This window comes from Pseudophryne corroboree, chromosome 1, assembly GCF_028390025.1.
Source record: "Pseudophryne corroboree isolate aPseCor3 chromosome 1, aPseCor3.hap2, whole genome shotgun sequence".
NCBI lineage: Eukaryota > Metazoa > Chordata > Amphibia > Anura > Myobatrachidae > Pseudophryne > Pseudophryne corroboree.
The window spans coordinates 441,099,608-441,122,761 of record NC_086444.1 but is presented as its reverse complement, the minus strand read 5'-3'; the positions used below and the strand labels follow the sequence as shown (position 1 = coordinate 441,122,761).

Below are 23,154 nucleotides of genomic sequence, written 5' to 3'. Positions count from 1 at the left end.
TCAATCAATCTGTCTAGCAATACTTATCTAAATTATCCTTATTATAGATCACAAAAACTACATAAAATTAATAATTAAATATGAGATTTGGATATAAAAAATATAGGTAATTATGATGTGTTACTTACTAGGCAGCACAGTTAGCTCAGTGCCAGATCCAAATGTGACCTTCCAGCCAACATTATTCACACTGCCAGACAGCCCTCTACAGTAACACTACAGCTCTGTTTATGGAATCTAAGTACATGAGCTTAATGATCTACAGTACTCCAACAATAGATGGGAAGCATTTAACTTTGTAATTTTCTTCCTAATGAATAATATTTGATTATTTCAGATAAAAAAATGACTCTACTGTATGTACTGTATGTAGAGATGCACATGACTGCATTGCTGTCTATTTCTTTGCCCCAGCACCCAAACAGCATCATCAGTGAAAACTGGCCACATTGTTGCGTGACCAAACTGTTTACTGATCCAGTATTTCTGCGGTAACATCTGGGTTACACCATGTGTAGAACTATTACTGTCAAACCAATAAACATAGATAATACCGGTATCATTTTACATTGTGTTTGGAAATGTTATACAGAATCCCGAGACAGCAGGTATGTTTTCTATGTTTATAATATGTTGTATGCTATTTATTTTTATTTTTTTGCTAATTAGTGTTTAGTGACAGATGCATTATAAGCATAACTACTTTCCTACGCTCAAGATGTCACAATAGTTGCTGTAGTGGAAAAAATATAATAAACCTTTTGTGTGAGTCCGTAAGTTTCAGTCTATCTCAATTGTATGTATAAAAGCAGACTGCACTTTAAATAGCAATATGATGATCCAACCTTAATAATGATACATTTGTAACTACACATAAAATAACTTACCAATGTTAACTACTAATGTTGTTCCAGAACCAAAAATAAGTTTTCCATATCCTGCTCCAGTATCACAGTGATACAGAGTTATACAATATGTGCTCTGCAGAAGCCCTAATTGTAATATGCCCATAGTACAGTGACAGAGCAGTCATCTCTACTGTAAGTAAATGTTCACATGTTTATATGACTGATTGATTAATTCTCAGATTACTAAACAATTCAGTTTACTTCCAATGACTATATTTACTAAAGTGCAGGTTTACAAAATGGAGATGTGGCCCATAACAACCAATAAGATTCTAGCTATTATTTTCTAGAAGGTGCTAGATAAATGATAAGTACAATCTGATTGGTTGCTATGGCCAACATCTCCATTTTTTAAACCTACACTTTAGTAAATATACCCCTAAGTGTGTTTGTAACTTTGCCTTTCTCTTCATAACTGGAATTTGTGTTGGAAATATAGAATAAAGATAGCTCAGGATCAATTGTACATAAATATATGAATTTATGAATTTGTATTATAACCATAAATATTGCACACTATATTAAAGATAGAAACAATGTTAAAAAACCAATAAACTTTAAAAATAAGCTACATTACATAAAAGAGATAGTGTTTTTCACACATACATGTAAAAGTTTTCACATCTTAACTGAGCTTGAGATAATTAAAACTGTTTTTGCAAAAGATGAAGCTGCCCATATACTGTAATCTGCCCACTGTCCTAAATTGCATGATCATTGTCTATAGGTGGCTAATAAAGCAACATTCCCCTGGATACCATAGAGAAGTGTTTCTCAATCCCATGTACCCCGGGCCCCTAACAGTTAATATTTTCCAGGTCACCAAGAGGGACTCAGGTGTATGACCTACTGTCACATTTTATAGATCCACAGGTGACTTGGAAACATGGCCTGTTTGATGTCATGAGGACCCAGTTTGAGAACCACTGCATATAGTGCAAGGCAGTTTGGTCAGATTGGTGTAGATTCACTTACAGTAACAAGTGAATAGGTGAGTGGATGAAGATGTTATGTTTCATTCAAGAGAAACTGACCAAAAACTTCCTATTCCACTAAAAACTGATTTAAACATTGGACATACTGTAGCACTTTTATTCATAAAATATATCAGTAAGTAGACTGTCAGCATTTTAATATAACATTATTACTATGATCCCTAGGTCATAACACCTGTATCCATTAAAAAAAAAACATTTTCTTTAAAGAAAATTGTTATATAACACCTTCATCCACTTATCTCTTCAACTGTATGTTAAATCTTCTCATTTATAATATATCTCCTCAAACTTGAAAAACTTAAAAAATTAGAAAACCGTGTTTTCTCTCTATCTTTCTATTTTGGTTACTACATCGATACTTGATACCTACTACATACCGGTGTGGTATTCCCCCAAATACATCTCCTCAAACTTTTCCATGTATTTTTTACAGTATATTGTGAATGTTAGCTCTCTTGAGTAAGGCAACTTGTCTGTATAATATATACAGGAGTCATGTCACAGGGATCTGAAACATTGCTATGCACAATGGATCTAGGGCTGCAAATACCTCCCACACAATATTATTTTTATAACTTTATCATTATTTAGTTTTACCTTAAGTCATATATCATGGAAACTATGAAACACCAAAATAAGCCTAGACAGACTGCTCCATATATTATTTATCAGAGAAGCATGGTGTCTGCTACTGTTCATTCATAAAGGAGAACAATGATTGATCTACATAGGTACTCCTGGAAATGGCTGTAAATAAATGAACCTTACAGAGAGATAATTCACTAGTTGCAGTATAGTTAAGTATGCATGATGGGAGTAAAATACGTTACTTACTGGGCAGAATAGTCAGCTTGGTCCCCTTGCCAAAAATCAGATTCCAGGAGCCACCAGTATTAGCACAGTCACATACACCATGACATTAACCAGGCCTGTCTGGGGGATGCTGGTTACTGCTGTCTGTCATGGACAACTAGACAATGGTTCCATTATTCCTACTAGTATACATGTATGTATTAATTTATCTATTCATATTTGAAGTATTTAACTCGTATCAAGAGTCCTAGGCTTCATATATCAGAACCTTTATTCTGATTTAAATCTACTTTACAATTACTAACTTATGATTACTACATGTATACATCTTAACTATTAGGATATTATAGAGTATATACTACTGTAAACTCTAGTCACTTATTTCCGAATAGTGGTAAATGTGTAGTGTGATTCTCATTTGCTGGAATATATCATATATACTATTCTGTATGTAAAAACTATTCAGCAATAGCATACTTTAATGTAAATAAAAATATAATTGTACTTACTGGGCTGGACAGCCAGTTTTGTCCCTCTGCCAAATATCAGTTTATAGTTACTCCCAGTATAAGCACAGTCACACACACCAGTATACAAACCAAATGAATACACTCTTTATATTTCTTTCTGTAACTTGAGTAGCTGCTTTTACAGGCCAGTAAACCTTTGTACAGTTTTACCTAATAAACATGCAGTATGCTATATGTAACACAGACAAAACCAATAAAACTGAATCAAGATCACAGAGATAACATATATTGAATGAAATGGTAGATATTGTGTATTCCTATAAAGATTGGGGGTCTCTATACTGAAGTCAGTTATCCTGAAATTCTTGTTGAATTATTTTTGCTTCTTGGTAGGAATGTCATAGCATGGACATGATCACTGATAGTTTCTTTCTATTCATACTATGAGGAGCACTGCTAAAAAGCTAATAAAATAGGTCAAACTACAGACTGCATTATGGCCATCATGGCTTCTTTTTATAAAGGGTTCTATAATTGCAAAACAACACAATAGATACATATAATGCACAAGTTACTTAAAGAATATTTGTTTGTATTCTATATTTAAATCATATGTCTATATTTCAATTAATGATATGATCCTGTAATTTATAATAAATATATTAAAATTAAATCGGACTTCCGGGGCTATATATAATTACTTAACCTGCAGCCTCATCCTTTATAGAGTTTTGGAACTTGGTAACTTGTAATTATTATTACTGTCACAGTTATAGGTGGCAGGACAGTATATTCCACCACTTCTATATAATAATTAATGCTGGATGGATAAATTTTTAAGGAGCAGTGCAGCAGAGCAACATCTTAAATAAAGTATCCTTATTTATTTTATATGAAGATAAATATGTATAGCCTTCTATGTATATGAGGATCCGTGTGCAAAATTTAAGCAGTAAACTTGTACTTACTGGGCTGTACAATCAACCGTGTCCCTCTTCCAAATATCAGCTTCCAGTTATTCCCACTATAAGCACAGTCACAAACGCCAACACAAAAACCAGACCTAGATGCACTTTACTGTCTAAATCTGAATACAGAAAATCATCACCCATTTAAGACATCAGTGTCTGTAATGGTAACATTGATTTAATATCAGTAGCATTATCTGAGTTACTGTACAATTATTTTCTTAGATTCCTGTATAATAGAATGAACTGAGTTATTTGTTGCTTAGCTCAATCAGAAATTAACTGTTTGCAGCAACATTTCTAAGCAATCTGCAAGTTATAGAAAAAGTGGTAAATACCACTACATGTCATTTTGACACATACTTAAGTTGGATGATTATTCATTTTTAAAGGAAACCATTAATTACATCACCTTAAATAAAAGAGTTTACATTTTATATTTTAACATGTCAATTATTATCTCAAGATGCTTTATTTTTTATATTAATTTATGTCTGTCTATCTATCTATCTATCTATCTATCTATCTATCTATCTATCTATCTACATTATTTATATTTATGTGTTTAAGAGATGCTTGCAAAAATATTGCCACATTAGGAATGCTTCAGTGTAACACATTTTACACCAATGTAACTGTCTGCCTATTGGGCACTAAACTAATGATGAATGTTCTTGCTGATTGAATAATGAGCCTCACTTACTGTTGTATACAGACAGCTTTGTGCCTTGTCCAAAAATGAACTTCCCGGTGCCAGTATTAGCACAGTAATATATGTCATTACAGTTACCTGTCTATGTGTAACAGATCTACCTTCACACGCCCCTCAATCGTCTATGTGTAACAGATCTACCTTCACACGGCCCCTCACTCGTCTATGTGTAACAAATCTACCTTCACACGGCCCCTCACTCGTGGTTACAAGTTTTAAAAATGGACGCTTGAAGGAATAAACCAAAACACAATTCAAATCCAAATGGCTCCTGTTGTATATTGATACTGCAAAAAAAGGACAATGTATTACAGCTTCATGTCTTATGAATGTCAGGCTCTCATGAACACTGTATAGTACAGTGTGACTATTACCATAGTTTGCATGTTGGACAACACTTGCCACAAGTATGCATTATTTATGATAGCCACAAACTCAACAGATATAGCCATGCCATCCAACTAGCAAATCAAACAGCCAGATCATGAAAGACTGAATTATACTTTGCACATTACAGCCATCTGCCAACCACATTTTCTGGGATGGATACTATTTTGAACAGGTTTGCTATATGTTTAGCTGCACACATGGAGCAATACGTGAGTCATATTATGACAATAATTGAATTGACATCACTGAGTGCTCTGTATATGGCATGTATAGCCCATATTATATTGTAACAATTTGTCTCTAAAGAAGCCCATGTCGAATATTTATTATCATCTGTAATGTTATACCTGTATTACATTTTTCATTGTTCATATAAAGTAGATTACTGAATCTCCTCTACTATAAAATGAGACATACTTACTGGGACTGACTGTCAGCACAGTTCCTTGTCCAAATGTGAGTTTATTTAATCCACTACCATAATCACACAATGAATTATCACATAGCAAATACTGCACTTCCCAGTATTGCAAGACAGATATCTATAGTCTACACTGTCACCATTTTACAGAGACACTTAAAACCACAGAGGAACAGTAGAATCTATTTTGATTTATACAATTTAAGATTGTTATAATTTCTCACAAAAATGCCACATCGTTCTGAGTAATCTGTTATCATGTATACTTGATTACTTTCACTATTCCAGAATTGAAATTCTATTTGTAATTGTAACTCTTCAATAGCCAAATAAATTCAACTCACAAATAACTTGTTTTAACATATAAATAAAAGTATTGCTCAAAGATTTATAAATGTTGTATGTTCTATATGTATAATCAGTGAGTACTGATTGTATCAATTTGGGTGTGATTAGAAAAATGTAAGTATTATGTGTATGTATATATATATATATATATATAATGTGAGTATATGTGTTGTGTATGTATTTTTCTGTAATACAATATGAAGAAATATGTATTACAGATATCCACAGATACAGTATGCTCTAAATGCATACATACATACATACATACATACATACTGGACATACATGCATTCATACATAAGTACGTACGTACAACCATTACAGTGAAAGCTTCTGCAAATGTGCAAGAAACAGGCACTTACTTGTAATTACATGCAGTTGTGTTCCAGACCCAAATATAAGCTTTGCCCATCCAGCGCCACTATTTACACATTCACTGTTCCCTTTACATAAAGCTCTATTTTAACCCACAGTCAGGACTGAATTTCATAGCATGCAAAAATGAGAATCCACCACTAATTTACAAATCATATAAATTCAAGTTTCATTGTTAATTATTTATGATATTTTTTGTTACATTTTATGTAAGAAATTCATCCTGCACAATTCTTCTATACATGTAAATCAATTTCTATAAATTCCTCTATTAAATGTAAGATCAAAATCATTATATTATCATTTTCAATAATCCAAATAAATTAATTTTGGCAGAACACTGTCTTATTTTATGTGGAAGATCTAGATAAAAGGGAAATGCATATTGATAGTTTAGGCAAGGAGATAATTTTAATTAGGGATTGTGTGTGCAAAAATATTCATCATTTGTGCAGCAACATAATACTGTAACTTAATGTTCTCTAGAAAGCTGCAGCCAATAGATAATTATTCTTACTCTTCAACTGTACTTGATAAAGGCTACGCTGCTGTCTGTCTAATCTGATACCACACACTGGAGCACAAATCCATCACCAAAAGTTTATAAATGTCAATCCTTAGATTAGAAAGTTATAGAAAGCTACAGTATGTCTCTTATAATGTCTATGACATATACATTTTTACTTTCCTTCTTCTTTATAGTGATTGTATTTGTTCTCATTAATCTATCAATGAAATATACATGTGTTCATGTTATTTATCATATGCAGCTTGTAATATAAATAACATTGCCTTACTTGGTCTCACATTGAGCTTGGTCCCTTTCCCGAATATAAGCTTCCTTCCATCATTACTACACAATGATCAACTTCATTGCAAAAAGTGTTGTCACCTAATGCTTTAGTTTAGGCATTATTGTAACGATGTTTTGTGGATATTGTATCCTATAAAACTTGTTTTCACATAAATGGCATAGGATACATAACATTAATATGGAAAAGCTTTGTCCTTATCAACAATTATCTATAATGACGATGATGTCAAGATTGGGATCAAGTAAAAGAATATCCAGAAAAATATTTAATCTTAATAATTTTGTATTTGGAAACCATAATCTATAATTATGGTGTCTGTCAATATACAGAAGTTAAACTTCACATCATATTAGTAAACTTTAAATATGAATGTAGCAAGACTACACAGAAATATAATATTATTGTATATATATATATATATATATATATATATATATATTAGTATATCTTTATATTGGTTGCTGTAATGACTTAATAATATGATAGCTAATTATTACATGGCATTTAGGGAGCTGTCGGTGTGACATGGACAGTAAGGAAAGTATAATATTATAACTTACTTGGGTTAACTTTTAATTTTGTCCCCTGTCCAAATATCGGTTTCCCATAGTTACTTCCAGCATCACACTCTGATTCATGTCTTATCATTATGCTTTTTACTGTGGCGTATCTACCTCTGAATAACTGGAAGTTTGCTCAGTATACCTGTATCCTACAGATCTAACATATACAGCACTAAATATATATATATAGTATAAGAAGTTAATAATAAATACATTGAGATCGATACATAAAGCTAATGTTTGAAATTGAGTTCAGTGATAGTAACTTACTGGGCTGAACAGTGAGCTTTGTGCCTTCACCAAATATAAAGTTCCAGTTGCCAGTATTAGCACAGTCAGAAATCCCAGTACATACAGTATACTGGTAACCAGAGCAGAAAGCTATTCATTGCTGATGCAGTCTAATCACTGATATCCAAACTTATCCGGAAGGCCATATTAATTTTACATGCATTAGAAAAGACTTTCCCAAAGTCATTATAATAGGTTGGAACTTGGAGCTAACAAATGACTTAGGTGCAGGATAAACTTAGGGCTGAAGTTCCTGTGGTTAGAAAAGGTAAGAGAGAATTTACTTTTGTTATCAGATACAAGTAACTTACTAAGATGAACAGCTAAAATAGTCCCAGCTGTAAATATAAGCTTTTTGCTTCCTCTATGGACAAAGTGGCAAAGGTGACTACTATAATACATGTGTTATTCTAGCTTGCAGTTTTGTAAAGATACTGTAGCACAAAAATGCTTCAGTTTATATATTTTTTACATCTTACTATAATAACATAACACTTTATTGTTGCTTTTAGATTGTAGAAAATACATCTAAGAATTCTGTATATTGTTTACTTACTGGGAATCACTGTTAACTTTGTCCCACTGCCAAATGTGTACTTGAAATTGTTTGTACACAGTGAGTAACCTCATAGCATAAACTGGCAATTGTGATCATAACAGGAAAGAGTGATAAACATTTCCTATTTCAAATAAGTTTGCTTCAATTTCTAGTATTTTTTGTTATTTTTCTTCAACTGTTGTATTTAGAAATGAATGTATTTAGCCATTATCAGTTTCATATACCATTAATTCGCAGTATGAGGTGACCTCATTAATGTATAAATCAAGCAATTAACACCCCATTCTACAGTTCCCATTTCAATCAGAAAATGGAACTTGATTGTGGCTTGGTGCAAAAGCTGAAGACTTCAGTGAAAAAAATATTTCTTTCAATTTGTAAAAAATACACAACACAACTACAGGGCCCTACAGACTGGGTGACCCGCCGCCGAGCCGCCCGACCGCCGATATGGCAGACGAGCGACACGGTGGCGGGGGGAGGTGACAGGTGGGAGTGAAGTTTCTTCACTCCCCCGTTACCCGGTGCCATAGCAATGCATGCTAATATGGACAATCTCGTCCATATTGGTCTGCATACATAAGCGACGGAGCACCAACGATGAATGAGCGCGGGGCCGCACATCATTCATCGTTGGTGCCTACACACTGTACGATATGAACGCGTTCTCGTTCATTAATGAATGAGAACGTTCATATCGTGCAGTGTTATCTGCCAGTGTGTAGGGCCCTTACCTTAAGCTATAGCATTAAAAATAATAATAATAATAATAATAATAATAATAATAATAAGTTTAACATATAACTCCAATTAATAATCTTGTACTCCTTTTTAGTTCTTTCATGGCTTTTGTGAATGGCCAAATATTCTCTGTTCTCTGTAAAGCACTGCAGACAGAATATGTGTGCACTGTATAAATAACTGGTAATACATAAATAATAAATAATGATGTTCAGGATATAGGATAATGCTTGCTACAATCTTCACTTAACAAATATATACAAATATAGAAGTATGTATCTCAAATCACACACAGCCTCAGTTGCACAAGGTGTAAGATGGTAGTGATTAACATTACTGTTTTTCTGTACAAATAGTATTTTCATCGGCTTAATCCTCATCTTGAGATTCAGATTACCTAAAGGATAAAAGAAGGGGCAGACTAGATGGGCCAAGTGGTTCTTTTCTGCTGTCAAATTCTATGTTTCTATGTCTCTTCCTGACTTAATACAAAACAAGTCTTACTTGATATAACCTGTAGTCTGGTGCCATCTCCGAATATGAGCTTGTAGCCTGAACTACTTGCTGCACATCACTTCACATCATAGCAAAAACAATATAGTGCCTTGCTATGTATATTCACTACTGTCATACAGCAACTGTATTATCTCCATGCTGTTATCAGCTAATATTTGGATTTACAGCATTCATTAGCCTAATAAGTAAAACACTGTGTTCATTTTACTTTCTTTAGCAATGATTCTGAGAAACTTGTCTGCAGTATTAGCTTAACTGAAACTACTCACTGTGCTTTATCTATGGAACAAATGTATTTTAATTTGAACACTGCACAATTGACATTGTCTGTTTTTTTTTTTATTCTACTTGTATTGGAACCATATATTGGAGAGCCATACGTAGAGCTTAGTACTGACTAAACAGAATGACTTCTATTAATACTGTACCTTGATCAGCTCTGTCTATAAAGTAACACACCAGGTATAGTACAGCTTCATCAATTTAGCTGAAAACCTGTTTTATTCCTGAGGTTGTTCCCCTTAATATAATGATTCTATCAGTTTTATGAGCCCCAAAGCACACCTTATTATACTGCCATGGGGTACAGGGTTTTCCCCAAGAGTTTCAAAAGTATACAAGGTGATATCTGATTCCAAATGATAGGCTTGCATGTAATAGTCAGTATTTAAGCCTGCAATGCGTAAATAAGACCAAAGCCCTACTAACATGGGCTGTACAATGTTTACTTACTTGGAATTACATTTAGTTTAGTACCTTCTCCAAAAATAAGTTTGTTGTAACTAGTAGTACCACAGTGTTAGGGGGCAATTCAAAAATACAACAGTGTAATGTAAAGGGGCCAGAGCAAGTGAATAGGTACGGTACATTAAGATGACCATTTGTCATGTAAATAGGTTTCAAATAAATAAGAATTAAAAATTAATCTGCTGATAATATATCATTCCATACCAATCCAGGCGTGTGTAGAATAGAGTATGGTATTAAAGAACATAAATATAAAGATTTTTAATTTCTCTACAGTCTGGAATTAAGGAAGATGGGAATTCTCAATATCTGTACATAAATTATGACATTTACAGTGAATTTATAAAAAAAAAACATGAAAATAATACAGCATGCACACATCTGATTATTAGTATGGCAAACTAAGACAATTCAAATATACTTAAGTACTTGATTTCATACACTGACCTTTACATACTTTAAATAATATGAGTGAATGCACAGACACTGTAAATAACCCTCATTATCACTTATATATATATTGTTTTGACACCTACTTGGATTTACAATGAGGTTAGTTCCAGGTCCAAAGAGCAGCCTATTTGCACTTCCTAAACACAGTGACACTTGTCATTACAATTATACTATGTGCTGTGACAAACTCAGCTGAGATTTCTATATAACTGCTTCTAATTAATATTAGTATATATAACCAGCATGGATATGTGAAACATGCAGGTCATAACTACCTGAGTTATATCTACCACATGCGTAGAGGTGCAGAGTTAGGGGGGACAGTACAGCAATGGGGTTCTATTCTTTTTCTTATTTTATAACTGTTTAACTACTTGTTTTGCCAGCAATCCTTTTTATTCCTGTTAAAATAATAGATGAAAGGATAATGGGATCAGTATAAAATACCTACAAAATCCAGACGGTCAAAATCCCGATAACAATTGACCGACAGTCAAAATCCCGACAAGGTCAAAATACTGACAAGGTCAAAATCCCGACATTTAAAATACTGACAAGGCCAAATTACCGACAGTTAACATGTCGACAGGTCAAAAAGTCGACACACTTTTTTAATTGTTTTTTTGGTGTGTATGTCAACATAGGTTGACATGGACACCGTATAAGTGTACCGCATCCCCTGGCATGGCTTGCTGCGTTCGTCATGCTTCGGGCATGGTGCCTCGCTGCGCTTGGCACACTATTATATTCCCCCTCCAGATCCACTGGGATGGTAAAGTATGAACAAGTCGGTTTCAATAAAAAAATCATGAAAAACTCATGTCGACTCTTTGACCTGTTGATATTTTAAATGTCAGTATTTTGACCTTCTCTGTATTTTAAATGTTGTTTTTTCAACCATGTTGGGATTTCGACCTTGTCGGGACTTTGACCTTCGGTCTTTGGTTGTCGGTATTTTGACCGTGGGGATTTTGATTGTAGGTAAATTGACCACATCCCAGGATGATAACGAGTTGTCAGCAGGTGCCATGTACTGTATATTTACCCCTAGTGCATAGAATACCTAGCGCCTAATACATATCTCCCAACATGACCATCTCCAGGAGGGACAAAATTATCTGCTCCTGGACTTTTTTCTTAATTTGTGATTGCCATCACCTGTGTTGAACACGTTAATGAGTAAGAAAGGTGTTTCAGCACAGGTGATGCAATCATAAATTAAGAGAAAAGTCCAGGAGCAGAGCATTCTCTCCATCCTGGAGAGGGTCATGTTGGGAGGTATGCTAATATGAAGCTGTCCCTGACAGTGACAGCAAAGCAGTTAAGGACACACATATTGTATTTTAGACAATCAGCCTCAAAATGAAAAGCATATAGTAAATGGAGACCTAAATATTTGATACCTGCTGCAAATACCTTGTGATATAAGTAACCCAGCTTCACACTGGACTGTATCTATGTAGTTTAAGAATGGTGAGTGATTAGTTATAAAAATATAGAATAATGCCCTGCAGTCAGACCCTGAGCATTTGTAATCTGGCACATAGTATATAAAGGACTTCTGTTGTCTACCTATTGCACAAATAATGCATAGTAAGTATAGGTTAAAATAATATGTAGGGATAGATAGGTAACAATCATGGCAGATACTATTATTCTCATGAAAAATAGTGTATATTCTCCTTAGACGATAGGAGTATGTACAGAAATCACAATTAAAGACACATTTAATAATACAAATATAAAGTAGAAACACTTACTTGGTAAAACCTCTAGCTTTGTCCCACTTCCAAAAATAACCTTCACATTGTTATTATCACAGCAGTTTATGCCACAACAAAAAGCCTTGTGCCATACAGCATAACACTGTCCTTTAGGTGACAACTTTATTTTACATTTTGTCTATGATGAAGCACAGTATGCATTGCATCCATTCCAATAATGTTATATTTAGTAAGACTGTTATAGTAAAATCTATAACTTTAACTGTAAAACCCCAAATGCATTTACAGGGCTAGAAGATTATGTACCCAGGGTTACTCGCATACATTCATTTACTATCTGTAGTTTATAGAGATAAGTAATTAGATACTGTAGCTTCTAAATAGTTTCCAAGATATATATGTTCAAATACACTCATTGCATGAGACTGGGAACTTATCTTGTTTTACTTTGACCCTCAATTATTTTATTTGCTCACAGTTTGTTCTAGTTATTAAATGCATTGTTAAGACTATAATAGGCATGTCGGTACTTACTGGGTGAGACTGATAACACTGTACCAATTCCAAATGTGAGCTTATACCCATTTCCACTACCCGACACTGACATCCTCACTAGCAAAAACACACCAGTGTACCAGCCACCTGCAGACTACTTTATTATATGAGAGACAGTGTCATTGCTGCTGTCAAATCATCCTTCTGAACGGACCAAAGAAAGAAATAGACTGTTCTGTAGGCGATATTTGCATTTAGATAATGATAGATGTGCCCCTAGAAGAGACTACATCACATAACCATGACCAGTATGTAGATGAATAGCAGCCCTTCCATGGTTTGGTTTCTTCAGTCCAAACAATCTGTTCAGCTGACACAGATGTGACCACTTGTCATGTTACTGAAGCAAATGAAGGACTACTTACTGGGAATTACTGACAGCTGTGTCCCTGATCCAAAGACATATTTGTAGTTGGCATTATCACAGTAAGAGGACCCTCAACAAAAACCTAGTGTATGCACAGTTACTCAGAGTATATGCTTTTTCGGTAATCATATTGAAAGTTATGTCAATACATTTTGATGATACTCTCTATCCCTGAACTTTTTCTCATAAATCAACCAGTTAATTACAGCGTGTGTGTGTGTGTATGTGTGTTTTATAGGTGTTCGCTCATTAATATCAATTATTGTGGATATTAGTGACTAAAATTCTGCTTTGAAATAGTAGAGAAACTACTTGCTAAATACTAATATTGATATAAGTAAGCTGCGTACACACTGTGCAGATCAGTCTGTAGATCTGATAAATGCTCCTAAATATCGGAGCAGCGTACATCCTGTGCACACTAAGTCATTTTTAGCTCAATCTATGCTTTCTTAAGTCGGGAAGTCGACCAATGCAGGAGCATCTGAAGCCATTTATGACTATTGCTCCTGCATATGCATTTATGAATTACTGACTGATCAGCTCGATAATTGCACAGATGTGTTCCAGCTTTATATAACAATACAGGAACAGGACTCTATATAGGTATTAGGTATGACAGTATTACCTGACCAAACAATGTTTTTAGCAGATATAACATAAAGAATTTCCATACTTTAAAAACAAAGCAAAATGCAATAAAAATCACACTTATAATGGTTATTATTATTATTATTATTATTATTATATTAATTAATAAATATTATTATTAATTACATCACATTATTCTTACCAACTACACAATATCAGTGTTAACAAATAAGATGTACAGACTTACTTGGTGACACATTTAGCTTTGTCCCTTTACCAAATATAAACTTATTGACTCCAGTTGTAGTCACAGTACTCAAAGTCATTACAAAAACCATTCAGTTTTATACTGTAGGTCTAATTTGCTAAATGTTCTCACCAACAAATAACTATTTAGTCATTAAAATTACAATAACTGTATATAACTCCATTAATAATAGATTTCATGCTGACTACAAGAAAACAGTTAATCTTTATAAAAGTTATTATATTAAAATGTTACATTTGCAGTCTAAATTTGTACAGTATGTAGTGTCTTCATTCTTTATACAGTGGTTAAGGCAGTCTACTCACTGTCTGCATAATATAAATGTAGTGTAGTAAGGTCAGGTGACTACTCAGTTCTACACATTTGCAATAGTAATAAAGATTATGTTTAAATGTTGCCTGGAAATAAAATTCACCTTAATTATACTAAACATTTTCTTTTGGGGGGGGGGGGGGGGGGGGGTGTTAAGCTTTGAAGTACATAAAGACATATTAAGTAAATAAAAAAAACTTACTTGGAATAATATGTAACTTTGTTCCTCCTCCAAATACCAGCTTTCTAAAAGTACCTGTATTTACACACTAGCTTACAGCTTTACACTATCCTTTATCTGTCTAACTGTAAGGGCTACTTTTCAGCCCACTTGTACACACATTCACTGAAGTGAAGGTTCTGTTAAGAGGGTTTTCTCTAAATCTTTACTTATCTTGGTGGACTTATTGTGGACAGTTGGGATGATACAGTATAAAGCATGTAAGTTCCACTCTCATATTGTAATTGTGTGCACTACAGTACTTAACATTGCACACAAACACACAAGGGTGTAGTAGGGAATCCCGACCGCCGGCATACCGACAGCGTGGCAAACGCAAATGAGCCCCTTGCGGGCTTGCTGCGCTCACCATGCTGCGGGCATGGTCACGCTATCTATTCTCCCTCCAGGGGGGTCGTGGACCCCCAAGAGGGAGAAAAAGTGTTGGTATGCCGGGTGTCGGGATTCCGGCACTGGTATACTGTGCACCGGGTTCCCAGACAGCCGGCAAACTGAAGACCACCCACACACAATATTGTAAGGGCAGTTATTGTAAATGTATTCTAATTTAGAATCTATCAGATGCAAAAAATCCTAAACATTTTCTTTTCTTTTATGAAAATGTGTACATACTGTAGATAGATAAACAAAGAAATAAATCAATTAATAAATCTAAATAAAAAATAGCTGTATACTTACTGTGAGACACTATTAACTTAGTCCCACTGCCAAATATGAGCTTATAGCTACTTGAAGTAGGCACAGTATGTAACCCGATTGCAATATATATATATATATATATATATATATTATGTATCTGAGTACAGTTAACCCAAAACACAATTTATATTATTTTTATATTATTTTTGCAGTAAGAACTAAGATAATGTTCAGCCACCACAAACTGTGATTGCAAATCTATTGGCTAGTGAGTAAAAAAACACTTTGTCTGCTATGCAAGCCTCTGGGGGGAATTCAATTCTAATCAAAGGGTGCGTTTAAAGGCCGGCGACCGACCCCATCTCTCACCATTTGCCTGGCCGATGAATGTCTGATTCGCACAAAAGTGCTCACTACCTTATGAGGAAGCAAACACTTTTGTGTGAATTCCCGCTGCAGGAAAGTGCGGCAGCTGCCACGCAGACTCAGCAATAAAATAATTGAGTACATTGTCAGGATCAGCCTTTCCATCCAATGTGTGTGTGTGTGTGTGTGTGTGTGTGTGTGTGTGTGTGTGTGTGTGTGTGTGTGTGTATAGAAGGATGGATAGATACTGTAGATAGATAGATAGATAGATAGATAGATAGATAGATAGATAGATAGATAGTAAATATATACTTCTGACAGTGAGGGCTTCACAAAAAGAGATGTCATATTTGTAATAAGGTCTATTAGTGCAAAAATCAACATGTGAACATGTGTATGTAAAAAAACCTAGGATTTTGGAAGCTTTGCCATTTCTGAGAGACTAAGCTTGTACTCAAATATAATAGATAGCCTTACAGTTGTTAAATGTTATTAACATACTGTAATGAAATTATCGTACAGGTAATATGGTATGTACTTTTGTGCCTTTGCCAAACATTTATGTAATGTACTGTACCCAAACTATTTTACACATAGACCCACACTCTAATACTACATTCTCCATTTAATAGTCTCCATCAGGAAGACAAAATAAAAACTAAATAATGCAGTTATACTTCAGCACTGGTTACTGTACATGTAACCAGTGATGATATTCCTTGTTTACACAGCTGATTAATTACAAATGTGAAGATTCATAAATAGATAGTATGCAGTGTGACAAAGCATACACTTCTCTACCAGCAGTCTAGAAGATGTTTTATGAGATATCCTTAAAGCCGGATATACATTAGGCTAACCGTCAATTCTATGATGGTCAGGAGAAATTCCCTTCATCCCGGACCAAGCAAGATTGCCGGTATACCCTGCCCGATGTCATGAATGATGGAATGACATCTCGTTCCATTCTTCATTAACATGCACAGCACCACATACGATAGCTTGACGTTGTCCTTGCAGCAAGGTCAACCAGAAGATGTTGCATGTGACCTGTGGGAATGCGCAATCAGGGATACACACCAGGTGATATGCATGATTTGTGGTCCCGATATGGCAAATCGTGCTGATATCGTTCTAGTGTGTACTCGGCCTTACCGTCATTATTCTGCACTGTTACCACAGAAAGTTGTACTTTCTAAGAACAGAAAAATCTCTGTAATATTTCATAATACTGAGTTATTTACATTTTCCAATAAATGAGAACTATTAATAAAATTAAATATAACTTCTTATCGAGACAGTATAACTGAGCAGCTCATATGACATCAGACTTGTAAACATAATCTCCCTAAATACATAACAATAGCATTAAGGTGAAGATATCTTCTTCCAAGTCTTTATGTTATTAATGTGATGTATATATAACTTATTATCACAGCACTGGAGAGAATGTGGTTGAGCTCTTACTTGGAATCACATTTAGTCTGGTCCTCTGTCCAAATACAAGTTTGTTATATCCAGAAGTTGCACAGTGATCAATAACTTTTCATAAACTCACACACATGAAAGGATGATGATAAGACCTAAACAGTGCTGACTTATTGGACCAAAAAAGATCAGACCTGTGCTGGTGAATAAACTGCTTAGACCAGAAATAAAAATGAAATAAACATCACAATTTATTAATGCACTCTATTTAAAACATCTATTCAACACAGAGATGAAATTAGTTATATAGCAACATGCACCAAATACAAATTGTAACACAAGTCAGGGAGATTAGTATTTGGTGCATGTTGCTATATAATTGATATTGTTTTAGCAATCTGATTTCAAGTTTTTATATCAGTGTGTTGATTAGATGTTTTAAATAGAGTGCATTAATACATTGTGATGTTTATTTAATTTTTATATCTAATCTATCAGTCAATTTATTCACCAGCACAGTTCTTATCATCTTTAGTCCAATTTCTTTTATGGATTTTACAAGTTTACCCTTTAGTATTGCTGCTGGTAAATAATATTTTTTTTTTCTAACCACTTCATTTGACACCTAGTTGCTATTAGTTTTAAGAACTGAGTATATTCCATTTGACTAGTCTAGTGTTGACATATTACCTATATCTCATTGCAAATATTGGATTACAATTAGATATATTATGTAAAAGTTAAAAAAAAACTTACTTGTAAAAATATTAAGTTGGGTCCCTCCTCCAAATACCAGCTTTCCCCAACCACCTGAAGTAACACACTGTCTCACAGCTTTACATTATACTTCAGCTACAGTACTTTGCAGTCTGCACTGAAAGGTTTTATGCCCAACCATCTGTATGTACATTCACTGCAGTGAAGATTTATAGTTTGTGGGGGTTATTTACTAATAACTGTTAATAGCATTGTCCTTGTAAATTTCAGGCTTAAACAAACTTGAAAGTGTCAGCTTTTGCAAGTTTACATTTATTAAATCATCCCCATGATCTCGGATGCCTTTACTTCTAAAAGTACTGTATATTGGTTGGTATTTTATATATACAGTAGATAAAGTCTTTGAACTTACATTGAATTATTGTTATCTTTGTTCCTCCACCAAATATGAGTTTCTAGCTACCTGAAGCAGGCACAATGTGTAAACCCAAAATAATATCTATGTATCGGAATACAATAATACAGTAGAGCCTCACTCATACCAGTGGGGTTTGGTTCCAGACCCCTGATTAAAATGGAAAAGCACTGGAAAGCAGATTATTGCTTGTTTTCAGTTGCACATGCAGACATAGACATGCCTTGCTCACTAAATGTAAGTATTTCTAACTTGGCATTTAAAGCAAGAAGCTGATACTTCTCTTTTATCACCACAGCACTAGGTTGCCATTGTAATAATACAGTACTGTACTGTAAATGATGCCCTACTCTGATGTCATGTTCAGCATGTCAGGCGAGAAAACATAATGAAATATGTGCTGGAAATAATGAACATAGACATAATTGAAAATCTCCATAGTACCGGAATGCTAAAAAAAGAGATGCCACAGTATCAGAAACACACCTTCAGTTATTTCAAAGTATGAACTTATATAATGTCCTATAATGTTGGTAAGAAAACTATTATCTACTGGGGAAGTTGGATGGAAGCTATCTACTCTATTCATACAAAGCTTAGATTCTACTACTAAATAGGTATAGACTGTACACTTATGTTATATCATAATTCTGATATCATGAGCCTCTTCATGAAGAAATGTCATATTTGGGTATTTATAATTGGAACTATTAATGCCAGCATATGGAACATGTCTGTTTAAAAAAAAAAGTTTAAATCATTTTAATTCTGCGAGTGTAAACCATAACCAAAATTAAATATATATTTCCATAAAATCTGCTTAACTAAAAAAAAAATTAGTGATAGGGATATTTTGTTTTCTGAGAACAGGAACATCTCTATAACATTTTACAGAGCTGAGTTTTTATCTCTGTATACATTTTAGACAAATGAGTACTATTCATTCAATTAAATATGGCTTCCCATCAATACAGTATTGCTGAACATCTCATTTGACATCAGACTTGGTAAACAGAACCATATTGGTGAAAATATCTTCCTACGTATTTGGAAGTTCATAATGTGATGAATGTATAATGTACAGCTTTTTATAAAAACACAGGAGAGAGGGTGGTTCCAGCACTTACTTGGGATCACATTCAGTCTGGTCCCCTTTCCGAATATAAGTCTGTCATTTCCAGATCTACCACAGTGTTCAATGACTTTTCATGAACTCACTAACTGACGCATGAGTGGGGAGGCTTTTACTCCAGAATACAAGTCAAATCCATCCATTACCTCATTTGTATGATGCTTTAGTGATAAAAAGACCAAAGTAGTTTTGAAATATTGTCTATATTGCTATTATCGCATCACACATACTGGAGAATTACAAGATATATCAAGTAAAAGTTTTAAAAACTTACTTGGAATAATATTTAGCTGTGTTCCTCCTCCAAATACCAGCTTTCCCCAAGTACCTGAAGTAACACACCAACTCACAGCTTTACACTATCTTTCAACTAAATTACTGTGTGGTATCATTTAAAATCCATCAACCTCTATATTTATTGACGATTTTAAGACTATTTCTTAACCATATAAAAGGATCTTGGTCTGTGCTTTGGATAGTCTGTTTTATATAAATTTCCCTATAGATTGTAGCTTGAGAGCATGGCCTTCCCACCTCTGTCTGTCTGTTATTACCCAGTTTTGTTCTATTACTGTTGTTCCAATTGTAGAGTGGGCCAGAATATGCTACGCTATATAAGAAACTGTTAATAATAATAATAATAATAATAATTATAATAATAATAATTTAAATTATATACTGTATGCAATACTCATAGATCATATTATTGTTTACTATTGTACCCCTATACACAAATAATACTTTAGTGACAGACACTGTATATTGATTTTCTACCAAACTATTTATATTAAAAAAATTAATTTTTTTAAACAGTCAATACATGTAAAAATAGATAAATTAATACAACAATAAAATCTGTAAACTTACTCTGAACCACTAATAACTTAGTTCCGCCACCAAATATGAGTTTGTAGCTGCCAGTAGCAGCCACAATGTGCAACTCCATAACAAATACATAAGAATGTACTGTATATAATTATACTTACAGTGAGTGATGCCAGAAACACCACTTCAACTGTTTAAAAGTATGAATTCAGGTAATGTCCTGCTACAAATGTTGCCAAGAAATCTACTGTCTATTAACACTGTATAAACTTCAGTACTATGCATTGTGCAAATATCTTACAACATGTTAATAACTTTACATTTATTTCATTCTGGTTGTAGTTGCACAGAATGTTTTTTTTTGGAAACAGAAACACTTGTATTGCATTTCATACAACTGAGTCATTTACCTTGGTCAGCATTTTAAACAGATAGGCATCATTCATTTAGTGAAATATGAGTTCTTATCATGATACTGTAACTCAGCAATTCATATTACACCAGGTTATCACATGATATATGTAAAGTCCTTTTCCTGCATGTCTACATGTTAATAATAATAAAATGACTAATATATATTATCTTATTATCACAGCACAAGTGAGAAGGTGTTTTGGGAACTTACTTGGAATCACATTTAGTCTGGTCCCCTGCCCGAATATAAGTTTCTCATAACCAGATCTAGCACAATGTTTGAAGACTTTGCATAAACTAACAGATGCTTTTGATTAAACATTACAGTATATTTAAGTGTCCCTCTCCTTACCATTACCGATGAAGATGAATATTGTTTAAATTGTGTATATCACAAATACTGTACAATAAACTAGGATTTTAAAAGTTGCATGACATTTTTTTTTTCAAACTTTTATTTAAAAAATGTATTTCTTAGGGTTCACTTAAACAGATAAGATAAGTAGGTAGTGGCGGATTTAACATGGGAGCTGCAGTAAAATCAATCACTACTCCCCAGTATGCTCCCAGTCTCCTATTCCATGTTCTATCAGCTGGCAGGCTTCCCATTGGAAGTGCTTTCTGCTAGTTACACATTGGACTGTTATTCCTGATGGAGGAGTTTTATTCCCCTGGGATTGCCAGCATGGACGGCTGCTAGCAGAAATTTATTCCTTCTGCGTTTGGTAAGCCAGCGCTACCTGGCATCTTGGGGCTGCAGCCGATGTAGTCATTAGAAGCTGGGTTTTGTGTGCATACAGCAGGCGTTTTCCTACCCTGCTGCCTTAAATGAATAGCGTACAGGCAGCCGTCCTCTCTTCATGAGGTAGTAGCTACCACTGTTAGTAGGTATGCATGTATGATTGGGTCAAACAAATGCACGTAACAATGTACTCACATAAACATTACTAATTATGCTACAGTACATTGATTATCCAATATTCCATTATTTTAGAGAGAGTGATAAAACACAACTTATGTTACTGTACATAGTTTATGCAGAAATAATTCACATTTTGACTTACTCCTTTATGTTTTTAGAGGTAATATTTCTCAATGACTGTGACAGCTTATTGGCAATAAAGTTACTTTTCTGTTGGTTCAAATTGTAGCTTATTTGTATCTAATTGTTTCACAACTACACACAGCCACTGATTATTGTAACATTGCGTTGTATGGACTCATTTTTGTTTTCTTTCAGAAAGTCAATAAAATATTTATAATGTTCTTTTAACAATTTACTATTTTTGTTCCTGTTATTTTCCTTTACTTTTAATTGTATTTGATTAATACTGAGATTTTATTAACACTGGGTTTTCAAATATAAACTTTTTCAATTGTTATGTTGCTTTTCTGCTGTATTGTAACTATAAATCTGTAAATGAGCATGAGTTCAAACAGCAATATATAAATGAGCACAAGTTAGTACTGCACTTAGGCATAAAAGAGGAATAAACAGAAATGACTTATCTCCTATTCTAATATATTACTAGATTTTAAATTGATCCTTGTAAATATGAGAAAGGTATTGGCAAGCCGAAGACCTATATATGTATTCAGAACGTGCATGAACATGTGCAGTATGTGAATAATAATACTTACTAGGGTTAACAGTTACATCTGTGCCTCCACCAAAAGTGAGCTTATTGGCACCTCCATAGTCCCACAATGGCATTGTCAATAACAAAAACCTCCTATTGAACCAGGGAACTACCATCTGGGCAGAGGTGGGCAATAAGCGTCCCTCGAGCTAAAGTGAGGTCACTCTCTGTAACATGGAAAATGACTGCACAGATTATACATACCTAATTTGGTGTACAATAGAAACAAACAGTATATTATTAACTAAATGACATCATACAATAGACATTACTAAATACTGAAAAAATGCTAGCAACTTCATATTAATTGATATTCTCTGCTGTCACTGTGTAATTGGCAAGATTTTTTGATACAGAAATATACAGTGTCCACTCCACAGGCCATGAGACACAAATACTAATTATTTATAATTTCTGAAATGTATGGACCAG

General features: G+C 34.0%; 1 protein-coding gene across 1 annotated transcript in view; it reads right to left on the bottom strand.

The window, feature by feature from the left end:
• LOC134891357 (T cell receptor alpha chain MC.7.G5-like) overlaps positions 1–23,154 on the bottom strand; it is a 545,029-nt gene that overhangs the window by 36,832 nt on the left and 485,043 nt on the right. The window contains exon 4 of the mRNA XM_063913527.1: positions 20,118–20,171. Within this exon, the coding sequence (XP_063769597.1) occupies positions 20,118–20,171 (54 nt within the window). The remainder of the gene's footprint in view (positions 1–20,117; positions 20,172–23,154) is intronic.